General features: G+C 34.2%; 1 protein-coding gene across 1 annotated transcript in view; it reads right to left on the bottom strand.

Moving 5' to 3' along the window:
• Window positions 1–18,767, bottom strand: part of LOC114327435 (regulatory-associated protein of mTOR) — a 178,324-nt gene that overhangs the window by 49,632 nt on the left and 109,925 nt on the right. The window contains exon 15 of the mRNA XM_050646849.1: window positions 18,429–18,590. Within this exon, the coding sequence (XP_050502806.1) occupies window positions 18,429–18,590 (162 nt within the window). The remainder of the gene's footprint in view (window positions 1–18,428; window positions 18,591–18,767) is intronic.

Here is an 18,767-nt window from a genome sequence, read left to right as displayed (position 1 = left end):
TCTTTCTTCGGTGATTTCGCGTTGAATTATTTATTCGATTTGGAATTAGACGAATAAGAACGTATTATTTCATGAGCTACAACTTTGCTTCTACTCAATTTGTAGACATTACTTGTACACCATTTTTTTCGTTTTTTTTATAGGCTACACTTTTGCTAAAAATATTTTTTTCGATAAAATATTTACTTTTTGAGTTATTTGGGAAAAACAGTCTGAAAACGTAGTTTTTTTGTCGAAAAATCAACATTTTAAATTGCGAATAACTCGAAAAGTATTAACTATTTTCTATGGGAAATAAGCCACAATTTTACTAAAAAAAATGAATTTATTAACGTTTCGAAGCCCAAATCGGTTTTTTTTTTGTTTTTAAGTATTGATTTACGTAAAAAGCTTTATAGAACAAAAGGTGCTTAAAGTAAGTCAATTTATCCATTTCTGGCCTTATTTTAAACACGCGTTTTTCACCCCCCGAGAAGGGGTAAATGTCACCCCCCAAGTAAAAGCAACCAACGGCACAAATTCAACTTTGAAGTGGAGAGTAAATAGAACCTAAATCCAAATTTTCATGCAATTCGGAGTTGCCTCTGGAAATTTCACTCCAAAATGGTCATTTATTGGGCTAATTGGATGACGTAAAACCCTGACATAATTTATTTATTTGAGCTAGCCCAATAAAAGTTTTGTTACATTAATAATTGAAAATAAGTATACGTATAATCTTTAAATATTACATAAAAAAAATAAGTAGAATCAAAACAGTATACTGGGTTGGGATAAAGTATGGAACCAAGCAAATATCTTTGAAACGAAAAGAACAATATTTATGAAACTTTGCATGCAAGTAAAGTGACGCAAAAGGCATCTGTTGCCATATTTTTTGTTACTTTTCCACTTCCGGTTTCACCGGAAATACCCTTAACGTATTTAATTTAAATGGGACACCCTGTATATTTTTGTGGATTTTAAAAGAACTTATTATTTTTAATTCATACATACCAAATTTGGTAGAGAAAATTTGTTAAAAAGTGTATGTAGATAATTTTTTGTATTAATACAACGTAGTAGGAAATAAACGAGTACCTACCATCTATACTGTAGACCACCTGTAGACTAAAATTGTTGTTTACATGCACTGCATGACTTATTTGAATTTAGTATAGTAGGTAAAACTGTTACTGAACTAATTGACACAAATAAGTTGTATTAAAAATGGTTCATTTAAGCGAAAACGATCATATTGAAATATTAATGATAATCGGTTATGGTGAATTTTCATTTTTTGGAAGTGAATTTTCCAAATCCATGGATTGGACGTAGAGGATTCGTAGAGTGGCCCGCTCGTTCTTCGGACCTCAACCCGTTAGATTTTTTTCTTTGGGGTTATCTAAAATTACGTGTTTACGTTAGACAACCAACATGCTTGCAGGATTTGAGACAAAGAATAATAATACGTGGAGAAATCTTGCAAAAAGTGACTCAAGAATTTATTTATAGGCTTGCACGTTGTCAGGAGGTGAACAGCAAACATTTTCAACATTTGAAATTATTTTTTTTTCTTTTTAATATCATTGGTCTAACGTGAATAAATTAACCTATTTTTTAACTGTAAAGAGATTTATTTCTTGTTTTAATAGTTTTTTCTTCCAAACTTGGTATGTATGAATTAAAAATAACAAGTTCTTTTAAAATCTGCAAAAGTATACAGGGTGTCCTATTTAAAGTAAATAAATTAAGGGTATTTCCGGTGAAACCGGAAGTGGAGTAGTAACAAAAAATATGGCACCAGATGCCTTTTAGGTCACTGTACTTGAATGCAAAGTTTCATAAATATTGTTCTTTTCGTTTCAAAGATATTTGCTTGGTTCCATACTTTATCCCAACTCTGTATATTAACATGTTTACGGGCAAATGTAAATCTGCGTTTTTTGTAAGCAACCGTTAAGTAGTGGCCTCGTTGCTGGTATGGAAGCTGTTAAACTCCGTTCTCTTAACCGATTTAGCGCCAAAGGTGCGAAAACGCACCATTTTTTTGTAGAATTTTTTTTTTGACAATTCGTTAATTTTTTTTAAATCTTTGTATTTTTTAAGCAACCAGAAGATATAAGTGTAACTAAATTTAATTTTGTTTAATTTCCAAACTCATGCTTTCATCACAAAAATATTTTCTAAATGTCCGACATTTTCAATCCTTCGACACAACTTTATTTTTACTGTAGTAATTTTATTGGCACAACACTTTTGTGGTCAAATAAATTAAAACATTATTTTGTTAACCTATTTGTACACCAATTGTTATAAAAATACAAAAAAAAATTCTGAGTCCTCAAATCTCGTGTTTGAAAATAATGGTTCGATAACGAACCATTGGCGGAAGTCGACATATAATCCTGTCTGATCAGGAATAAGTTCAAGGTGATGCACAGGCAGTAATTTTTTGGGATATTTCTTTATTATGTGTAAAAACACTTATCCACTATGCTTGCGCTCCGAGCTCCTGCAACTGCTCCACATAGTGGACACGTTTGGCGCTCCCGGACTGTGCAATTGTGCGCACTCTGCCTCGGCGCTCCAATCTGTGGCGGTTTATATGTAAGGGAGCGCATACCGTATCGATTGAAGCAGTTGCAGGAAGCGCGGAGCGCAAGAAGTTCGTGAACATAGTGGATGGTTGGCGCTCTCGGACCATACAACAGTGTGCGCTCCGCCTCAACGGTCCAATAGGTGGTGGTTTATATGTAGAGGAGCGCATGCATGTAGATGGAAGCAGTTGGAGGGAGCGCGGAGCGCAAGAGGTTTGTAAAGATAGTGAATGGTAGGCACTCCCGGACCGTGCAACAGTGCGCGCTCCGCCTTGGCGTTCCAATTTGTGTCGGTTTATATGTAGAGCAGCGCATACCGTATCGATTGGAGCAGTTACAGGGAACGCGGAGTGCAAGAGGTTCGTGAACATAGTGGATGGTTGGCGCTCCCGGACCGTGCAACAGTGCGCCAACGACCGTGCGGCAGCGCCTCGGTGGTCCAGTATTACGAACGTAGTGGATATGTACTCCGTGCTCCGATATATGTGCTCCGTGTTAGGTCTAGTTTGCATGGAGGAAGAGCTCTGAATTGGGTAGGGGTTTTTCAGTACTTTGTGAAAGACAGACCTGGATGGGGAAGTCCTTAACCCCAACACGGCGCGTCCCAATGGCTGATAGGGAACGTTCCTGTAGATATACAGGACAGGTACGAATAAGGCTTCGCCAAATAAGTACCGGCGGATCAACTGAGGACATGACACAGGACAGCAGCTGTGTCATTAGTGGCTCGCGGCTAAGGAATACAATTCCTAACAGGTGCGGTGCCATAAAGTCGCAGGCGACAATCAAATAATGATGTAACCGGCTGCGATACTGCGAACCTAAACCTAAATAAAAACCGAATGTGCGCCGGTATAAGCAATCAACCGTTACCAGGAGGTACGGAAGGGCACTCTATTGTCCTGGGGTTGAGAAATCGGCCCCGAAGGCGGATGAGCTGAAAATTCAGTCAACGGCAGTGGAATCAGGAAAGCAACGGGAAACTACCTGATTATAACTTCCCTAGTAACTCATGATGACAGATGTTAATAATGTAAATATATTTACTAATCATGGGACTCGGAATCCAAGATTCGGCGTGGGAAACAGCAGGGTTTCCCCAGTCGTCAGCAAGCGAATTCCCTGTAATTCATCAAATTTGGTAATAGATAAGGAATGTTTAATAGCGACTTGGAATATTACAAGTATGTTTGAATCTGGAAAGATTCACAATACGATCAAGGAAATGCGAAGGTTAAATATAAATATCTTAGGTATAAGCGAGATGAGGTGGCCGGGTTCTGGCCATATAACGATAGATAATTATGAAATTTACTACTCTGGTGAAGAAGGTCCGCAACATAGAAATGGTGTGGCATTTATTTTAGAACAAAATGTCGCAAAATCAGTAAAAAATATCGTGCTATACTCAGATAGGTTAATAATGTTACAAATAAAAACAAATCGTACAGACTTAAACATCATTCAGGTATATGCACTTACACAACAATATGACGATGAAGTTGTCGAAAGCTTTTATTCAGATCTAGACTATTTATTATCACTCACAGGAAGCCAAGATATAAACATTGTATTGGGGGATTTCAATGCCAAGGTTGGAAGAGGAGTGAAGAAGATGTCGTTGGCAAGTTTGGTTTAGGAACGAGAAACGACCGTGGAGATAGAATGATTAGATTTTGTGTAGAAAAACAATTAGTAATATCCAACACTTTTTTTGACTTGCCTAAGCGACGACTTTACACCTGGAAATCTCCTATGGACACTTATGGAAGAATAGTAAGAAATCAAATTGATTATATCTGTATATCAAAAAGATATAGAAATGCTATCTTGTCCTCCAAAACATATCCAGGAGCGGATGTACCCTCCAACCACAACTTACTAGCAGCTAAAGTATTACTTAAATTTAAAAAGATTAAAAAACCCAAAATATCTCCTAGGATCAGCAAAGATAAACTTTCAAATGCGGAAGTGAAAGAAATAGTAACCGATAAATTAGAAGATCAGTTTCAGAAATTGGGAAATAAAAATTCAGAAGAACAATTATGGGAGTCATGCAAAGAAACATTGGAAAAAGTCCAAGAAGACCATCTAATGGAAAATCAGCGTAGGAATAAGCAACAGTGGATGACAGAAGAGATATTGAATTTAATGGATGTAAGAAGAAAATATAAGAATGCTAATCTGACAGAATACAAAAAGCTAAACAGTATGATTCGAAGAAAAATAAGATCAGCTAAATCAGAGTGGCATAAACAACAATGTAAAGAAATTGAGAACTACGAGCGTATCTATGACGCATTCAATATGCACAAAAAACTGAAAGAAGTTGCAGGACTGAATAAAAAATGTAATCCTCCACTAATCGAAGATAAAAACGGAAAAATTATAATCGATATCGAAGGTCAATTAATAAGATGGACAGAATATATAAAGGAATTATTCGATGATGAAAGAAGCGAACTAGAAACGCTAAATGACATAAGCGGTCCTCCAATAACTAAGGAAGAAGTGCAATACGCTATAAAGAACGCAAAAAACGGGAAGGCGATCGGACCAGATGGGATTTACGTAGAAACACTAAAGCTTTTAGGTGTCGAGGGCATTAAGATACTTACGAAATTGTTCAACTTAATCTATGAAAGCGGAAAAATTCCTAAAGATTGGCTTAAATCCTCATTTGTTGTACTACCAAAAAAACACAGAGCCACAAAATGCAGCGACTATCGCACCATCAGCCTAATGAGTCATGTATTGAAAACGTTTCTTAGAATCATTCATCAAACAACATATAGAAAAATTGAGGAAAGAATCTCAAGTACTCAATTCGGTTTTCGCTGTGGCCTTGGAACGCGTGATGCACTATTCGCAACCCAAGTTTTAATTCAAAGATGCAGAGATGTAAATCATGACGTTTTCATGTGCGCGATTGATTTTGAAAAGGCCTTTGATAAAGTTCGCCATGAAAAAATGCTACATATTCTCAAAACTACCGGTCTGGACGGTAGGGACATTAGAATAATCGCAAATTTGTATTGGGGCCAGGCTGCATGTATTAGGGTTGCGAATCAGTGCTCTGAAGAAGTAAAAATCAAGCGCGGAGTTCGACAAGGCTGTATATTGTCACCAATGTTGTTTAATCTTTACGCTGAAACAATTTTAAATGAAGTCTTGGAAAACGCAAAAGAGGGAATACTCATTAATGGTATGCTTATGAACAATATCAGATACGCAGATGACACCTTGTTGCTGACTGGATCAATTGAACATCTTCAAGCGTTATTGAATCGAATGGTGGCATTCTGCGCGATATATGGACTCAAACTCAACGCAAGAAAAACAAAGTTTATGGTTATTAGTAAACAGGCAGCCGTAAATAATAATAACTATAACGTAACAATCGGTAATGACTCAATTGAACGAGTAAGTAATCTTGTATATCTGGGTACTCATATTAATGAAAGCTGGAACCCTAGTACAGAAATAAAAAGTAGAATTGCCAAAGCAAGAACAAGTTTTATGAAATTTAAGAAAATCCTGTGCAGTCATGATCTAAATTTGGAACTTCGCATAAGAATGGTCCGATGTTATATATTCCCAGTACTACTTTACGGGGTTGAAGCATGGACACTGACAGAATCGCTTTTAAAAAACCTAGAAGCATTTGAAATGTGGGTCTACCGCCGTATTCTGAAGATCAGTTGGGTAGAAAGAGTCACAAACGAAAGGGTTTTGCAACGTTTGAATAAAAGTTGCGAAGTAGTGAACACGGTTAAAAGGCGCAAATTGGAATCCTTTGGTCATATAATGCGTCACCCAGAAAAATATGACATACTTCACCTTGTCATGCAAGGTAAAATAATGGGAAAAAGAAGTGTGGGCCGCCGTACAACTTCTTGGCTTAAAAACCTACGCCAATGGTTTGGGAAAACTAGCACTGAACTATTTCGTGCGGCTGTAAATAAGACAATGATTGTTAATATGCTGCGCAACATGAGAGCCAACGATCGACAAGCGGTCTCGGCACCTTAAGAAGAAGAAGGATATGTACCTTTAGAAAGACGGGTATTTTGGTATTCAGTTTTGTTATAATCTAGGGTGGGGGAGTAGGGGGGGAGGGGGCTACATAAGGGAGGTTGTGTAGTGTTGTAGACAATATCTCGATTTGTCGAATTTATGCAACTGGCACAGTGCAAGATACAGGATTGGAAAGTGTAAACTGGAAATATCTAAAATAATTTCTAAAAAAGATTAGGGCCATTCGACTTCGTTTTTGAGAAAGAAGCTGAAGAAGGTGTATGCAATGTTCTAACCATACTATTTTTGTTTATCAAAACTTCCAGGTCCATTTACACTCTGAATATTTTGAGATCTTTCACAAAAAATAAAATTTTGTATTTCAATTTTTATACCTCATTTCCGCCAAAGGTTCGAAAACGAACCATTTTGTTGTTGTGACACCTGCCATTATCAAAGTGTAAAACAATTTTTTTACGAATGTTTAAGTTTATTTTACTCTAATTAATCAAGTATATTACATATTCAACGTAGAATGAAGTAAACACTTCTGTTGTATGTAGGTATATAAATTTATTAAAAAATTCTTAAAATTTATCCACAAGGGAGTGGAAGTACAACAAAAAGTTTTCGGTCAAAATGACCATCCTCAGTGTAAACCTGGAAATAAGTGAACCACTTAGATTGAAATGCAAAAGGGTGAAATTTTGACAGTTAAAAAAAAAAAGAAAATGTGGTTACTTACGTCCAGTGTACAAGTAATTGAAACTAGCCACTTGAATAGGTGTAAAACCTCAAAATAACATTATTGCTACATTATGAGCTGTATAGTAATCGACAATAAGTCGATGTCTTAAGATTAAAAATATATCACATGTGGATGTATGTCATCCTTGCTCGGAATTTGCACAAGGTTGTTGTGATCAGGTGAGAGGTTAACAACCAACTGATTAGACAGATTGGTGCCTGAAAATTCATGACAAGATGTCAAAGAAGATAGGTGGATTTCTCAAATGTCAACCGGAAAAATTTGACAGAGTGAATTAATATTCAACTTAATTATTAAATTAAGAAAATGCAACTATTAAAAATGTTTGTTATGAATTCTAAGTTGTAAATAAAGGTTAATAAGCTGTAATAATATATTCATTAGTGCACCGAAAACAAAGGCAAAATTCTACTCATATGCTGTGACGTCATAGACTGTTTGTCAACTGTATAGGACTGAGAATAATTATATTATTTGAGTAAAGTTATAATGAATGAATATTATTGAAACTTATATAGAAAATTAAAAAAAAAAAAAATTTAAATATGATATTTTAATAGAGTAGCAGCTGTAGAATTGGAAGAAATGCTAATAGGGAATGGTCGGTTGCATATGTTTCAGGGAACCAACGAATATAATGAGGAAATACCAATCTATAGATCTGTAATGTAAATTATTGGAGGTATTAAAGGAAATGGTATTAAATGAGGGAAGTGGAATTGAAAAAACCTATGTACATATCTTGATCAAGAAATTAAAAAAAAAAAAATTTGTTATGACTGAATGTAAAAAGTTTGTCGCATATAGAACTATTGAAAATCTAAATGTACAAAAATTATTAAAACGGGTGATAAGGTAAGTTGACTATGTTCAGTGGACAAATAAATGAAATATAATTACTGTTTTGAAAATAAATTGTGTGAATTGTTAAATGGATAAAGACTGATATTAAATTAGGAAAATTGCGCTGAAAGAAATGTACATGTTTTGATCAAAGAAGAAAATTAATTTTGGTTGTAAGCTCTAAATGTAAAAATAATATGTCACATATTAAACTACTGAAATTCTAGATTGAATATTGTATTGACCAAAGTTGATATTAAGTAAATTTATTAAATGTTGATAGCTGAGATTTATTTTTTAATTTTAATCTAAATGAAAAAATAGAGTGAATCAATTAAAAATGTTGGAAATTCAACAAAATTTTTGGTTATTGTCTATATTAGAATGTCTTATCTGAAAAGATCTAGGGTTCCATCAAGGGATCAATTACTTGTACACTGGACGTAAGTAACCACATTTTCTTTTTTTTAACTGTCAAAATTTCACCCTTTTGCATTTCAATCTAAGTGGTTCACTTATTTCCAGGTTTACACTGAGGATGGTCATTTTGACCGAAAACGTTTTGTTGTACTTCCACTCCCTTAAGGATAAATTTTAAGAATTTTTTAATAAATTTATATACCTACATACAACAGAAGTGTTTACTTCATTCTACGTTGTCTTAACAAAGGTATACAGCCAACTACAGGGTTTACCCTTTTAAAGTTTTATATTACATATTATTGCAGTATTTCTTTGCTTGGCGTTTAATGGGTTAACCTTCGCCAAACAATAGAAACCCTGACTGCTGGTTATGGAGCTTGCTACTTTGGAGCACTTTAGTATGTAGTTTGCGTTCGGTCTCGCAATGCAGCAATGGGGAGAACGCCATCTTCTCTAACTGTTGTCTTCCTTTTGGTATCCGTACCGGGTCAGCGTTGATGAGATCTGGTCTCAAGAAATAGTCGGTAAGTTCTACGCACAGTTGAATGACAGTTCAACATTAGCAGTGACAACATTCAATGGTTTTAGACTCTTTAGAACATTACAATAGTTCGTGCAGTTCTCGAAACAATTAGTTCTACGAAGATTCGTTGATTAGTGAATAATGAGAACAAGCTATCTGAGAATTTTTAAGGGTTTAATAGGTTTTGAGAACCTGTTTGTTCTCTTTACAAGCTGCGCCTAGATTCTCAGTACACGCGATATGAATAAATAAATGAACATGAAATACACTTGAGAGCAGAATAATCGACTCACTCGCTCAGTGGCGTAACAAACTCCGTCTGGGCCCCCCGCAGAATTGGAAATGGGGCCCCCTTTAAAAAATTACTAAATGCGACATATGTAACAAATACCTATATGTGTTACAGCCCAGTAAATGAACGTAAAATATGGTGATACCGTGTAATTCTCAGTGTCACCACCAAAGTGGTTAACTCAAGACTTTTCGAGTTATTTATGAGTAAAAATGTTTATTGTTCAACAAAAAAAAAACACGTTTTTATGCGATTTTTCGCAAATAGTTCAAAGAGTAAGTATTTGATCGAACAGAATATTGTTAGCAAAAATGTATCTAGCTTATAAAAAAATGAAACAAAAATGAAGTCGACCCAGTAAAAGAAAAGTTGATGCTCATGAAAAGTTTTTCTTATTCGTTAAATTCCAAATCTAATATTTGGCACTCTAATATCTTAGCACTAATACTTACTTTGTTATTTTGAAAAAAATGCATTTTTCCAAAATAAAAAAACTTTTTTTTACTATAAAACCCAATTTTTTCAAAAATAAGAACATCGAACCGGTCAAACTTACAGATCATATAAACAATAAATATTTAAAGTAAATGGTAAAGCGCTAACGATAAATTTTATTTGGGGTGCGAAATAGGGGCAGAAATTCACGATTTTTTTTACCAAAAAAAGGGGCCAACTTTATTCGAGCATAACTCGTATAGTTTTGGCTATACTCGTAAACATTTAAAAAAAGTTTTAATGAGTTTTTCCCGAAAAGTGCTTAATTTTTTGGTTATTCCATGTTGAAATATTCGATTTGGAATTGGACGAATAAGAATAATTTGTCATGAGCTTCAACTGTGCTTTTACTGTGTTGATAGACTTCATGAATAAGTTCACCATTTTTTTGTATCCTATAAGTTTACGTTTTTGCTACAAATACTTTTTCGATATCTAATATTTAATTCGATAAATACTTATTTTTGAGTTATTTGCGAAAAACCCGTCTGAAAACGTTGTCTTTTGTTAAAAAATAAGCATTTTCATTCGCAAACGACTTGAAAAGTATTAACATAGATAAAGAAACTCTATAGAATAAAAGTTGCTTATAATTAGTCAATTTATGCATTTCCGGACTTATTTTAAACGTATATTTTTCACCCCATGGAGGGGTGTCACCCACCGAAGTAGAAGCAACCAATGACACAAGTAATACTTAGAAGTGGAGTGTAACTAGAACCTAAATCCAAATTGTCAAGCAAATACGTCCGTCGTGACGCTGATAATTTCACTCCAAAACTGTCATTTACTAGCTATTGGTGTATTCATGCATTGTTTATAACGACTTACATTTTTCATCTTTATTGGTATAGAATAAAATAGAATAAAAATTACTAAATGATTACATTAGTACATAGTATTATTCTATGAGATGAACAATTTTCTTCGTGCACTATGTACTATCAGCGAATATATCCACAATTTTATTAATTCGAATGGACAACTTCATTTTCAATACTGCACTGCTTAAAAAACGTATGTATGCAAATAATATAGCAACACATTTTTACATATATTAGACGACAAGATGGGGCCCTTGGAGGTATAACCTTGGATAGGATACTAAACGTAGGTAAAGATTAAAGAGAGAAAACACATTTCTAGATTTAGAAATATTGTTCTAAAATTCGGCAAATAACAATTCTCAAATCTTTCAATAGTCACGTACAAAGCATTATAGTTTATTGTCGTCACCATAAAAGTTCATGAGACCGGAAAGGATTAAGTTTCTAGATATGAGATGATTCACTTGCCGAATACGCCTATTTAGAAATTTACATTTTTAAATTTAAACACACAAAGTAAAATTCTATACCTATAAAAGATTTTTACATAATATCAGACGACAAGATGGGGCCCCTGATCGATTGGGCCCTCCCCCCCGCAAGCTTCACGCTGCGGGGGCCTCTGTTACGCCCCTGCACTCGCTGAATTGTACACGTTAGATGTCTCGAATGTCCTAAACCTGTTGTCCGATTTGAGTGATTTTTTTAGTATGTAATAGCCTTACTATTTAAGAAAATCGATGTAGAGTCCTCTTCATGAGCATTTTTCAGTGCGTCACAAATGATAGAAAAAAAGGTAAGTCCGTGATAATATACATTTTAGTGACATGCCATTTTAGTTAAATCTGACAGTTGTCACATTTTATTTGCAATTTGACATAAAAACAAATCAATTGTGTTTATTGCATTTATAAAGTGGTATTTTCTTTGATTTGTATAGTCTTATAAATTGTACAGATTATATTCGTAGATATATTATATAATTCGTAAATAATTTTTTCTTTGATTATAGCGCCATTTATCGACAACTAGAATAACTAGAATAAATGTTATAAATGTCTGTAATCACAGACGTGCCTTTTTTCTGTCACATACAATTTAATGCGTTAGAAAGAAATCGTAAAACTGTGACGCACTGAAAAATGTTTATGAAAAGGACTTTAATAATACGTTGCTAGACGGGTAAATGTCATTTTATACCGGGTGTAACAATCATACTGCTTTTTTTTAAAGCTTGGAGCAGCCTGTGGAATATTCTAGCATATATACAATATTTAAATTAAAACTCAATTGTAGCGTTAGGCGCCTTCTTAACATTTTGTTTTTTGATTCATTCGCTTATGTTCGATAATAAAAGAGATATGTACTTTTATATTACAAATGAGGTATGCTATTTGGTCTTGATCAATATCATTCCAAATCTCGAGAGCTACTGTTTCTACCTCTTGTAAGGTTCTAGGAGGTGGCAAACGCTGTCGTAGTCTTCTGCCAATTATGTCCCCCAAATATTCGATCTGGTTAAGATCTGGACTATGCGATGGCCAATTCAAAGTCCGAAGATTTACCTGTTGTAAATATGAGTTCGGAAATAAGATAAATCGTGAGATTAAAAAACAGCTAGAAAGATCTGAACAAGAACATATCGGTCAAAATCTAGATATCATGAATTCCGCCATGGTCACCATAGCAAACGAAGTTTTGAAACCAGAAAAAGATCCAATAAAGAAAAAGGATTGGATGACCGATAAATTACTAGGCCTTATTCAACAAAGAAGAAATTGGAAAAACAAAGACGAGATTCGGTATAGAGAGATATATCGACAAATAAGATACGAGGTTAAGCGAGCAAAAGAGGACTGGATGGAAAAAAGATGTCGTGAAATGGAAGAACTACAAAGAAAACATGACGAGTTTAATATACATAAAAAGCTTAAAGAAATTACCTACACTCAGAGAAAAAGAACTCCTCACTTTATGAGAAACTCCAAAGGTAACATAATTCTTGACTTGGATGAAAAAAAGGAAGAATGGACTAACTATATAAAAGAGCTCTTCCTGGATACGAGGCCACCACTTAACACCACAAAGTATACGAATACTGGTCCTAGTATTTTAAAAGCGGAAGTAGAGAAAGCCATCAAACAGAGCAAAAATGGGAAATCTCCAGGCCCTGACCAAATACCATCAGACTGGCTCAAACTTCTGGATGACGATAATGTCTCACAATTAACAAACATTTATAACCATATATACGAGACTGGAATGATGCCACAGATATGGTTGGAGTCTACATTTATTCCACTCCCAAAAAAACCTAATACATCATCATGTAAAGACTTTAGACTAATTAGTCTCATGAGCCACTCTCTTAAGCTACTTCTTAAGATAATTCTTAATAGAATCAAGCAGAAATGTGAAGAGACAATGGGAAACAAACAATTCGGTTTCAGAGAAGGATTGGGAACAAGGGAAGCTTTGTTCTCAATGTTAACATTACTTCAACGATCATGGGAAGTACAGAAACCAATTTACGTCTGCTTTATAGATTTTGAGAAGGCGTTTGATAGAGTTCAACATGATAGGTTGTTTGAATATCTAGAAATGATTGGAATAGATGATAAAGATCTGAGACTTTTACAACATCTATATTGGAATCAAGAAGCTTCTATTCTGGTAGACGGCAAAGAAACAGACAAAATTTGCATTCAAAGAGGTGTCAGACAGGGTTGTGTGTTATGCCCAACTTTGTTTAACGTATACTCAGAAATAATTTTTAATGAAGCCTTGGAAGGACAATGTGGAGTTCGAATCGGGGGAGAAACTATTAACAACATCAGATATGCAGACGACACCGCGATCATGGCTGAAAATATCGAAGATCTTCAATTCCTTATTGATCGAGTCACTAGAGAATGCTCCAATAACGGACTTAACATAAATGCAACAAAGACAAAGTTACTTGTGGTTAGTAAACAAGACGTCGGCCCTATGCAACTAATTGTCAGTGATGAATCAATAACAAAAGTTAACCATTTTAAATACCTAGGATGTTGGATAAACGAGACACTAAATCCGGATGAAGAAATTAAAACTCGTATAGAAATTGCAAGAGGAGCATTTATGAAACTTAGATCTATTCTGAGCAACTCTCAGCTGAATTTACAACTAAGAATCAAGTTCCTAAAATGTTATGTGTATCCTGTATTACTATATGGATGTGAAACCTGGATCATGAAGGTTAACATGATGAACAAATTAGAAGCCTTTGATCGTATCGTAGAATGCTCAGAATATCTTGGGTTCAACGCATTTCAAACAGAGAAGTCTTAAACAGAGTAGGTCAAGGCGAAGGTGACTTAATGAAGATGATAAAAAAGAGAAAACTTGAATATCTGGGGCATATAATGAGAGGTAGCAGATACAGTATGCTGCAGTTAATACTCAATGGAAAGATCGACGGAAAAAGAGGAATTGGTCGAAAGAAATATTCATGGCTCCGAAACCTTCGTCAATGGACTGGCTTATCAGCAGATCAATTGTTACATGCCGCACAAGATCGAGAACGATATCGGCAAATTGTTATGGAAGCTACCCACGCCTAAAAATTTGGGCACGGTACTTAAAGAAGAAGAAGAAATATTCGGTTACGTGAGATCTGGCATTATCGTGCATTAGCAAAAAAATGTTACCAATATAAGGAAACGATAGCAGGGTAGCTAAGTCCTTCGCTATGTAATATCACTGCTTGAACGGACCAACTGGTTCGTAACCTCTCACCTGAACACAAGTACTTACCTTGTGCAATTTTCGAGCAAGGATGAAATACATTCTTCTTCTTATGCAATCCACTAATGGATGTTCGCGATCACGTTTGACCATTTTTCTCTATCCCTTGCAGTATGTATTAGGTCTCCTATGTTTTTTAGTCCTGTCCATTGTTTGACATTACGGAGCCATGGCATTTTCTTCCTGCCCACTCCTCTTCTTCCTTCGATCTTTCCTTCAATTAAGGTTTGCAGAAACTGGTATCTTTCATTTCTAATTAGGTGCCCCAGGTATGCCGTTTTTCTCTGTTTAATTGTGCACATCAGTTGTCGTTCTGTACCAATTCTAGGATTTCTTCATTTGTTATTCTTGCGGTCCAGGGAACTTTAAGGATTCGTCGATAGATCCACATCTCAAATGCCTCTAGCTTATTCATTGTGTTTATTTTTAAAGTCCATCCTTCCATGCCATATAGGAGCACCGACCATATATAGCATTTTGTGAATCTTAGTCTTAGGTTTAGGTCAAAGTCAGAGTTCGTAAAGACGTTTCTGAATTTCATGAATGCACTTCTGGTTCTTTCTATCCGACATTTAATTTCCATATTCGACATCCAGTCTTCACATAGCCAGGTTCCCAGGTACTTAAACTTTCTTACGCGCTCTACATCTTGGTTGTTATATGCTAGTCTTGAATTTTGATGTTGACATAATTGACGGCTGATTATAAGGAACTTCGTCTTTTTTATGTTGATGCTAAGTCCCATGTTCTCGCTATGCTCTCCAATTTTATTAAGAAGGTTTTGGAGGTCTTCTATATTGTCTGCTATTAAGACCAAGTCATCCGCATATCGTATATTATTGACCCAGGTACCATTTACTTTGATGCCGCTTTCGCATTCCTCAAGAGCTTCCTGGAAGATACTTCCATCCCCAAGAATGCATTACACCTCTGAGAATTTTTTGAGCTTGCGTTGTTTCATTATCCACCTTGACGATAGCTGTTTGATTCCAGTAAAGAGCCTCTATGCAACGAATGTCTTTTTGATCTATGTCGAGTTGTTTTAGTATATGTACGAGTTTATGATGTTGTACTCGATCGAAGGCTTTTTCTAATCTATAAAACACATCATTACATCTTTCCTTTGATCGTAGCAGTTCGGAGCTAGCACTTGGGTTGCACCTAGTGCTTCCCTGGTACCCAGGCCTTTTCGAAATCCAAATTGTGAACAACCAATAACCTTATCGCATTTTGTGGAGATTCTGTAGCCTTAGGCGCCTTCTTAACATTTTGTTTTTTGATTCATTCGCTTATGTTCGATAATAAAAGAGATATTGTACTTTTAAATTACAAATGAGGTATGCTATTTGGTCTTGAAATACATTCACATGTGATCTTTAAATCTTAAGACATCGACTTAATGTCGACCACTTTTTAATATAGAATGTAACAATAATGTATTTTAGAGGTTTTTATACCTATTGAAGTGGCTAGTTACAATTACTTGTACACTGGACGTTTACACTGATGATGGTCAGTCTGACCGAAAACATTTTGTACTTCCACTCCTTCGTGGATAAATTTTAAGAATTTTTAATAAATTCATATATGCCTATACGTCGTCCAATTTACTTACCGTTGCACGTCATCCGCGCCATAGCCTGTGACACGATACCAACACGAAATATTTAGGCGGTGGGTGTGTTCTTTTTTAGAATCAAAATGATTCTAAAGGGGAACACACCTACCGCCTAGATATTTCGTGTTGGTATCGTGTCACAGGCTATGGCGCGGATGAAGTGCAACGGTAAGTAAATTGGACGAGGTACACCTACAACAGAACTGTTTACTTCATTCCACGTTGTTATATTGAAGGTATACAGCCAACTACAGGGTTTACCCCCTTTTTAAATTTTCATTAATTAAGAGATATTCTATTTGTTTATCCCAGAGACCTTTATTTTGCAATAAGATAAGACAGAAAATAATGAAGATAGGGCAATTTGGAGTATGCCAAATGAAAGTAGAAGAGTGATAGTATCAAAATGCATTAAAAAAAGATAAAAAATAATTAATATGGTCAAAAATTCTAATGCCAAATTTTAAAAATTTTGTAGTTTATAAACAATTAGAATAACTTTAAAAATGTTGTCCGTAGAAACAATCTTTTTATATATTTAAAAAGATAGAACTTTAACACGAATTTTTAAATAAAAAAAATTAGCTTGGGTTCATTTGGGACAAAGTTAGCCATATGTTTTTTTTATTCACAGCTAATTTGTTTATAATAATTAAGGAATCTCATTAATGCCATTTTAAAGAATGGGATTTGTATTTTCTCTTACAAAATTTGCACAAACATTGTACTTTCACAGCACCCTCTACGATTTTTCAAAAATGTAGTTCAAACGATTACTAGGGGGAACCTACAAATTCACTGAGTTAAAATACCGAAAAAGCAATTTCAAACGAATATAATTTTCTGTATCTCCGGATCAACTCAATTGATTTTGATCTTCCTTGTTTTAATTTGTATGTAATTTCTACGTACATTACAAATATGCAATTTGATTATAAATTTATTAATTATTAAACAGTCTAATTTGTTTAAACAATTCTTGAAAAAATATATTTTTTACAAAAATCTATTTTTTTAATCATAGTATCATTAATGATCATAGAAAAAGTTAAAGTACACTTTAAAAATAAATGATTTTTATTAGATAATTATTTATTGAAGATAATTTATTTATTAAAGTATACCTTAACTTTTTCTATGATTAATAATGATAGTATGATTAAAATCATGGATTTTTGGGAAAAATTATTTTTTCAAAAATTGTTTAAACAAATTAGACTGTTTATTAATTAATAAATGTCTAGACAAATTGCATATTTGTAATGTACAGAAAAATTACATACTGATTCAAAAAAGAACGATCAAAATATATTCAGTAGATCCCGAGATATAGAAAATAATAGTAGTTTTAAGTTGGTTTTTTTAGTTTTTGAACTCAAGCATTTGTCGGCTCCCAGCTCCCCCTTCACTTACCACGACTAGCCACCAATTAAACTACATTTTTAAAAATTCGTGTAAAATACCAGCTTTTCTAATATGTAAAATAATTTTTTTACGGACAATATTTTTAAAGTTATTCTAAATGTTTATAAACTACCAAATTTCACAAATTTGGCATTAGGATTTTTGACTATATTAGATAATTTTTTTTATCTTTTTTTAGTACATTTTGATAGCATCAGTTTTCTACTCTCATTTGGCATACGCAGAATTGCCATAACTTCATTATTTTCTGTCTTATGTTATTGCACAATAAAGGTCTCTGGGATAAACAATTAGAATAACTCTGAAACTAATTAATGGATCGGTCTCAACTTTTGAAGGTTTGTTAAGCACCAAAATATCCAACTTCAGGTGAAACACTAAAGTTCTAAGGTAGTTTTAGTAAAAGTTATTAACAAATAACGATTTTCACTTATTTTGCAGTTTGCGTAGCAAGAAATTACCTTTTTAACTTTCAAAAACCGGCATTTTGAAGGTTTTTAATGTTCTAAAAAATTAAATTTTGTAATTTTATGTCAACTATTTAACTTTTGAATGGGGTGCAAAAAATCGAAAAAATCGCGATTTTTGCACTAAATTGTTAATAATTAAAAAACGGACGCGAACTCTAGTCAGGAAACAGGTAGGTTTTCTTCCTATAGACAACAGGTTTAGTAAATTTGAGACATCTAACGTGTACAATTCAGCGAGTGAGTCGATTATTTTGCTCTCAAGTGAACATATATAAAAAATATAAAATATGTTAATTTTGTGGGTGGCCCGTTTTGTTTAACGTACAGTGTATATGTAAGAATGTAGGAAATTAATACTTACGCAAAGCTATCATTTCCAGCTACCGCAATTTGTTGATCAAACGGATGTAATTGCAATAAGCTAGGAGGAACTGCAGTCCGTATATGAAATACTTGCGATTCAACTCTCGATGCTAGCGCCTTGCGATGCTCTTCTGTGGCTTCTGTTCTTATACTATCGTTTCTGAAAATGACATATACCAAACTGTTTAATACCAAAATAGAAAAGTTCTCATGTAAATTGTTCTAAAGATTTGGAAATAATTTACACTTAGCATTAACTATAGTCACTTAGGGAATTAATATTTTAGAAATTATATTTACAAATTACAACTGGCCACAAAATTATAAAATGTGGAAC

This window comes from Diabrotica virgifera, chromosome 3, assembly GCF_917563875.1.
Source record: "Diabrotica virgifera virgifera chromosome 3, PGI_DIABVI_V3a".
Lineage (NCBI taxonomy): Eukaryota > Metazoa > Arthropoda > Insecta > Coleoptera > Chrysomelidae > Diabrotica > Diabrotica virgifera.
Note: the sequence above shows the minus strand (reverse complement) of the source record. Positions and strands in the feature narration are given on the sequence as shown.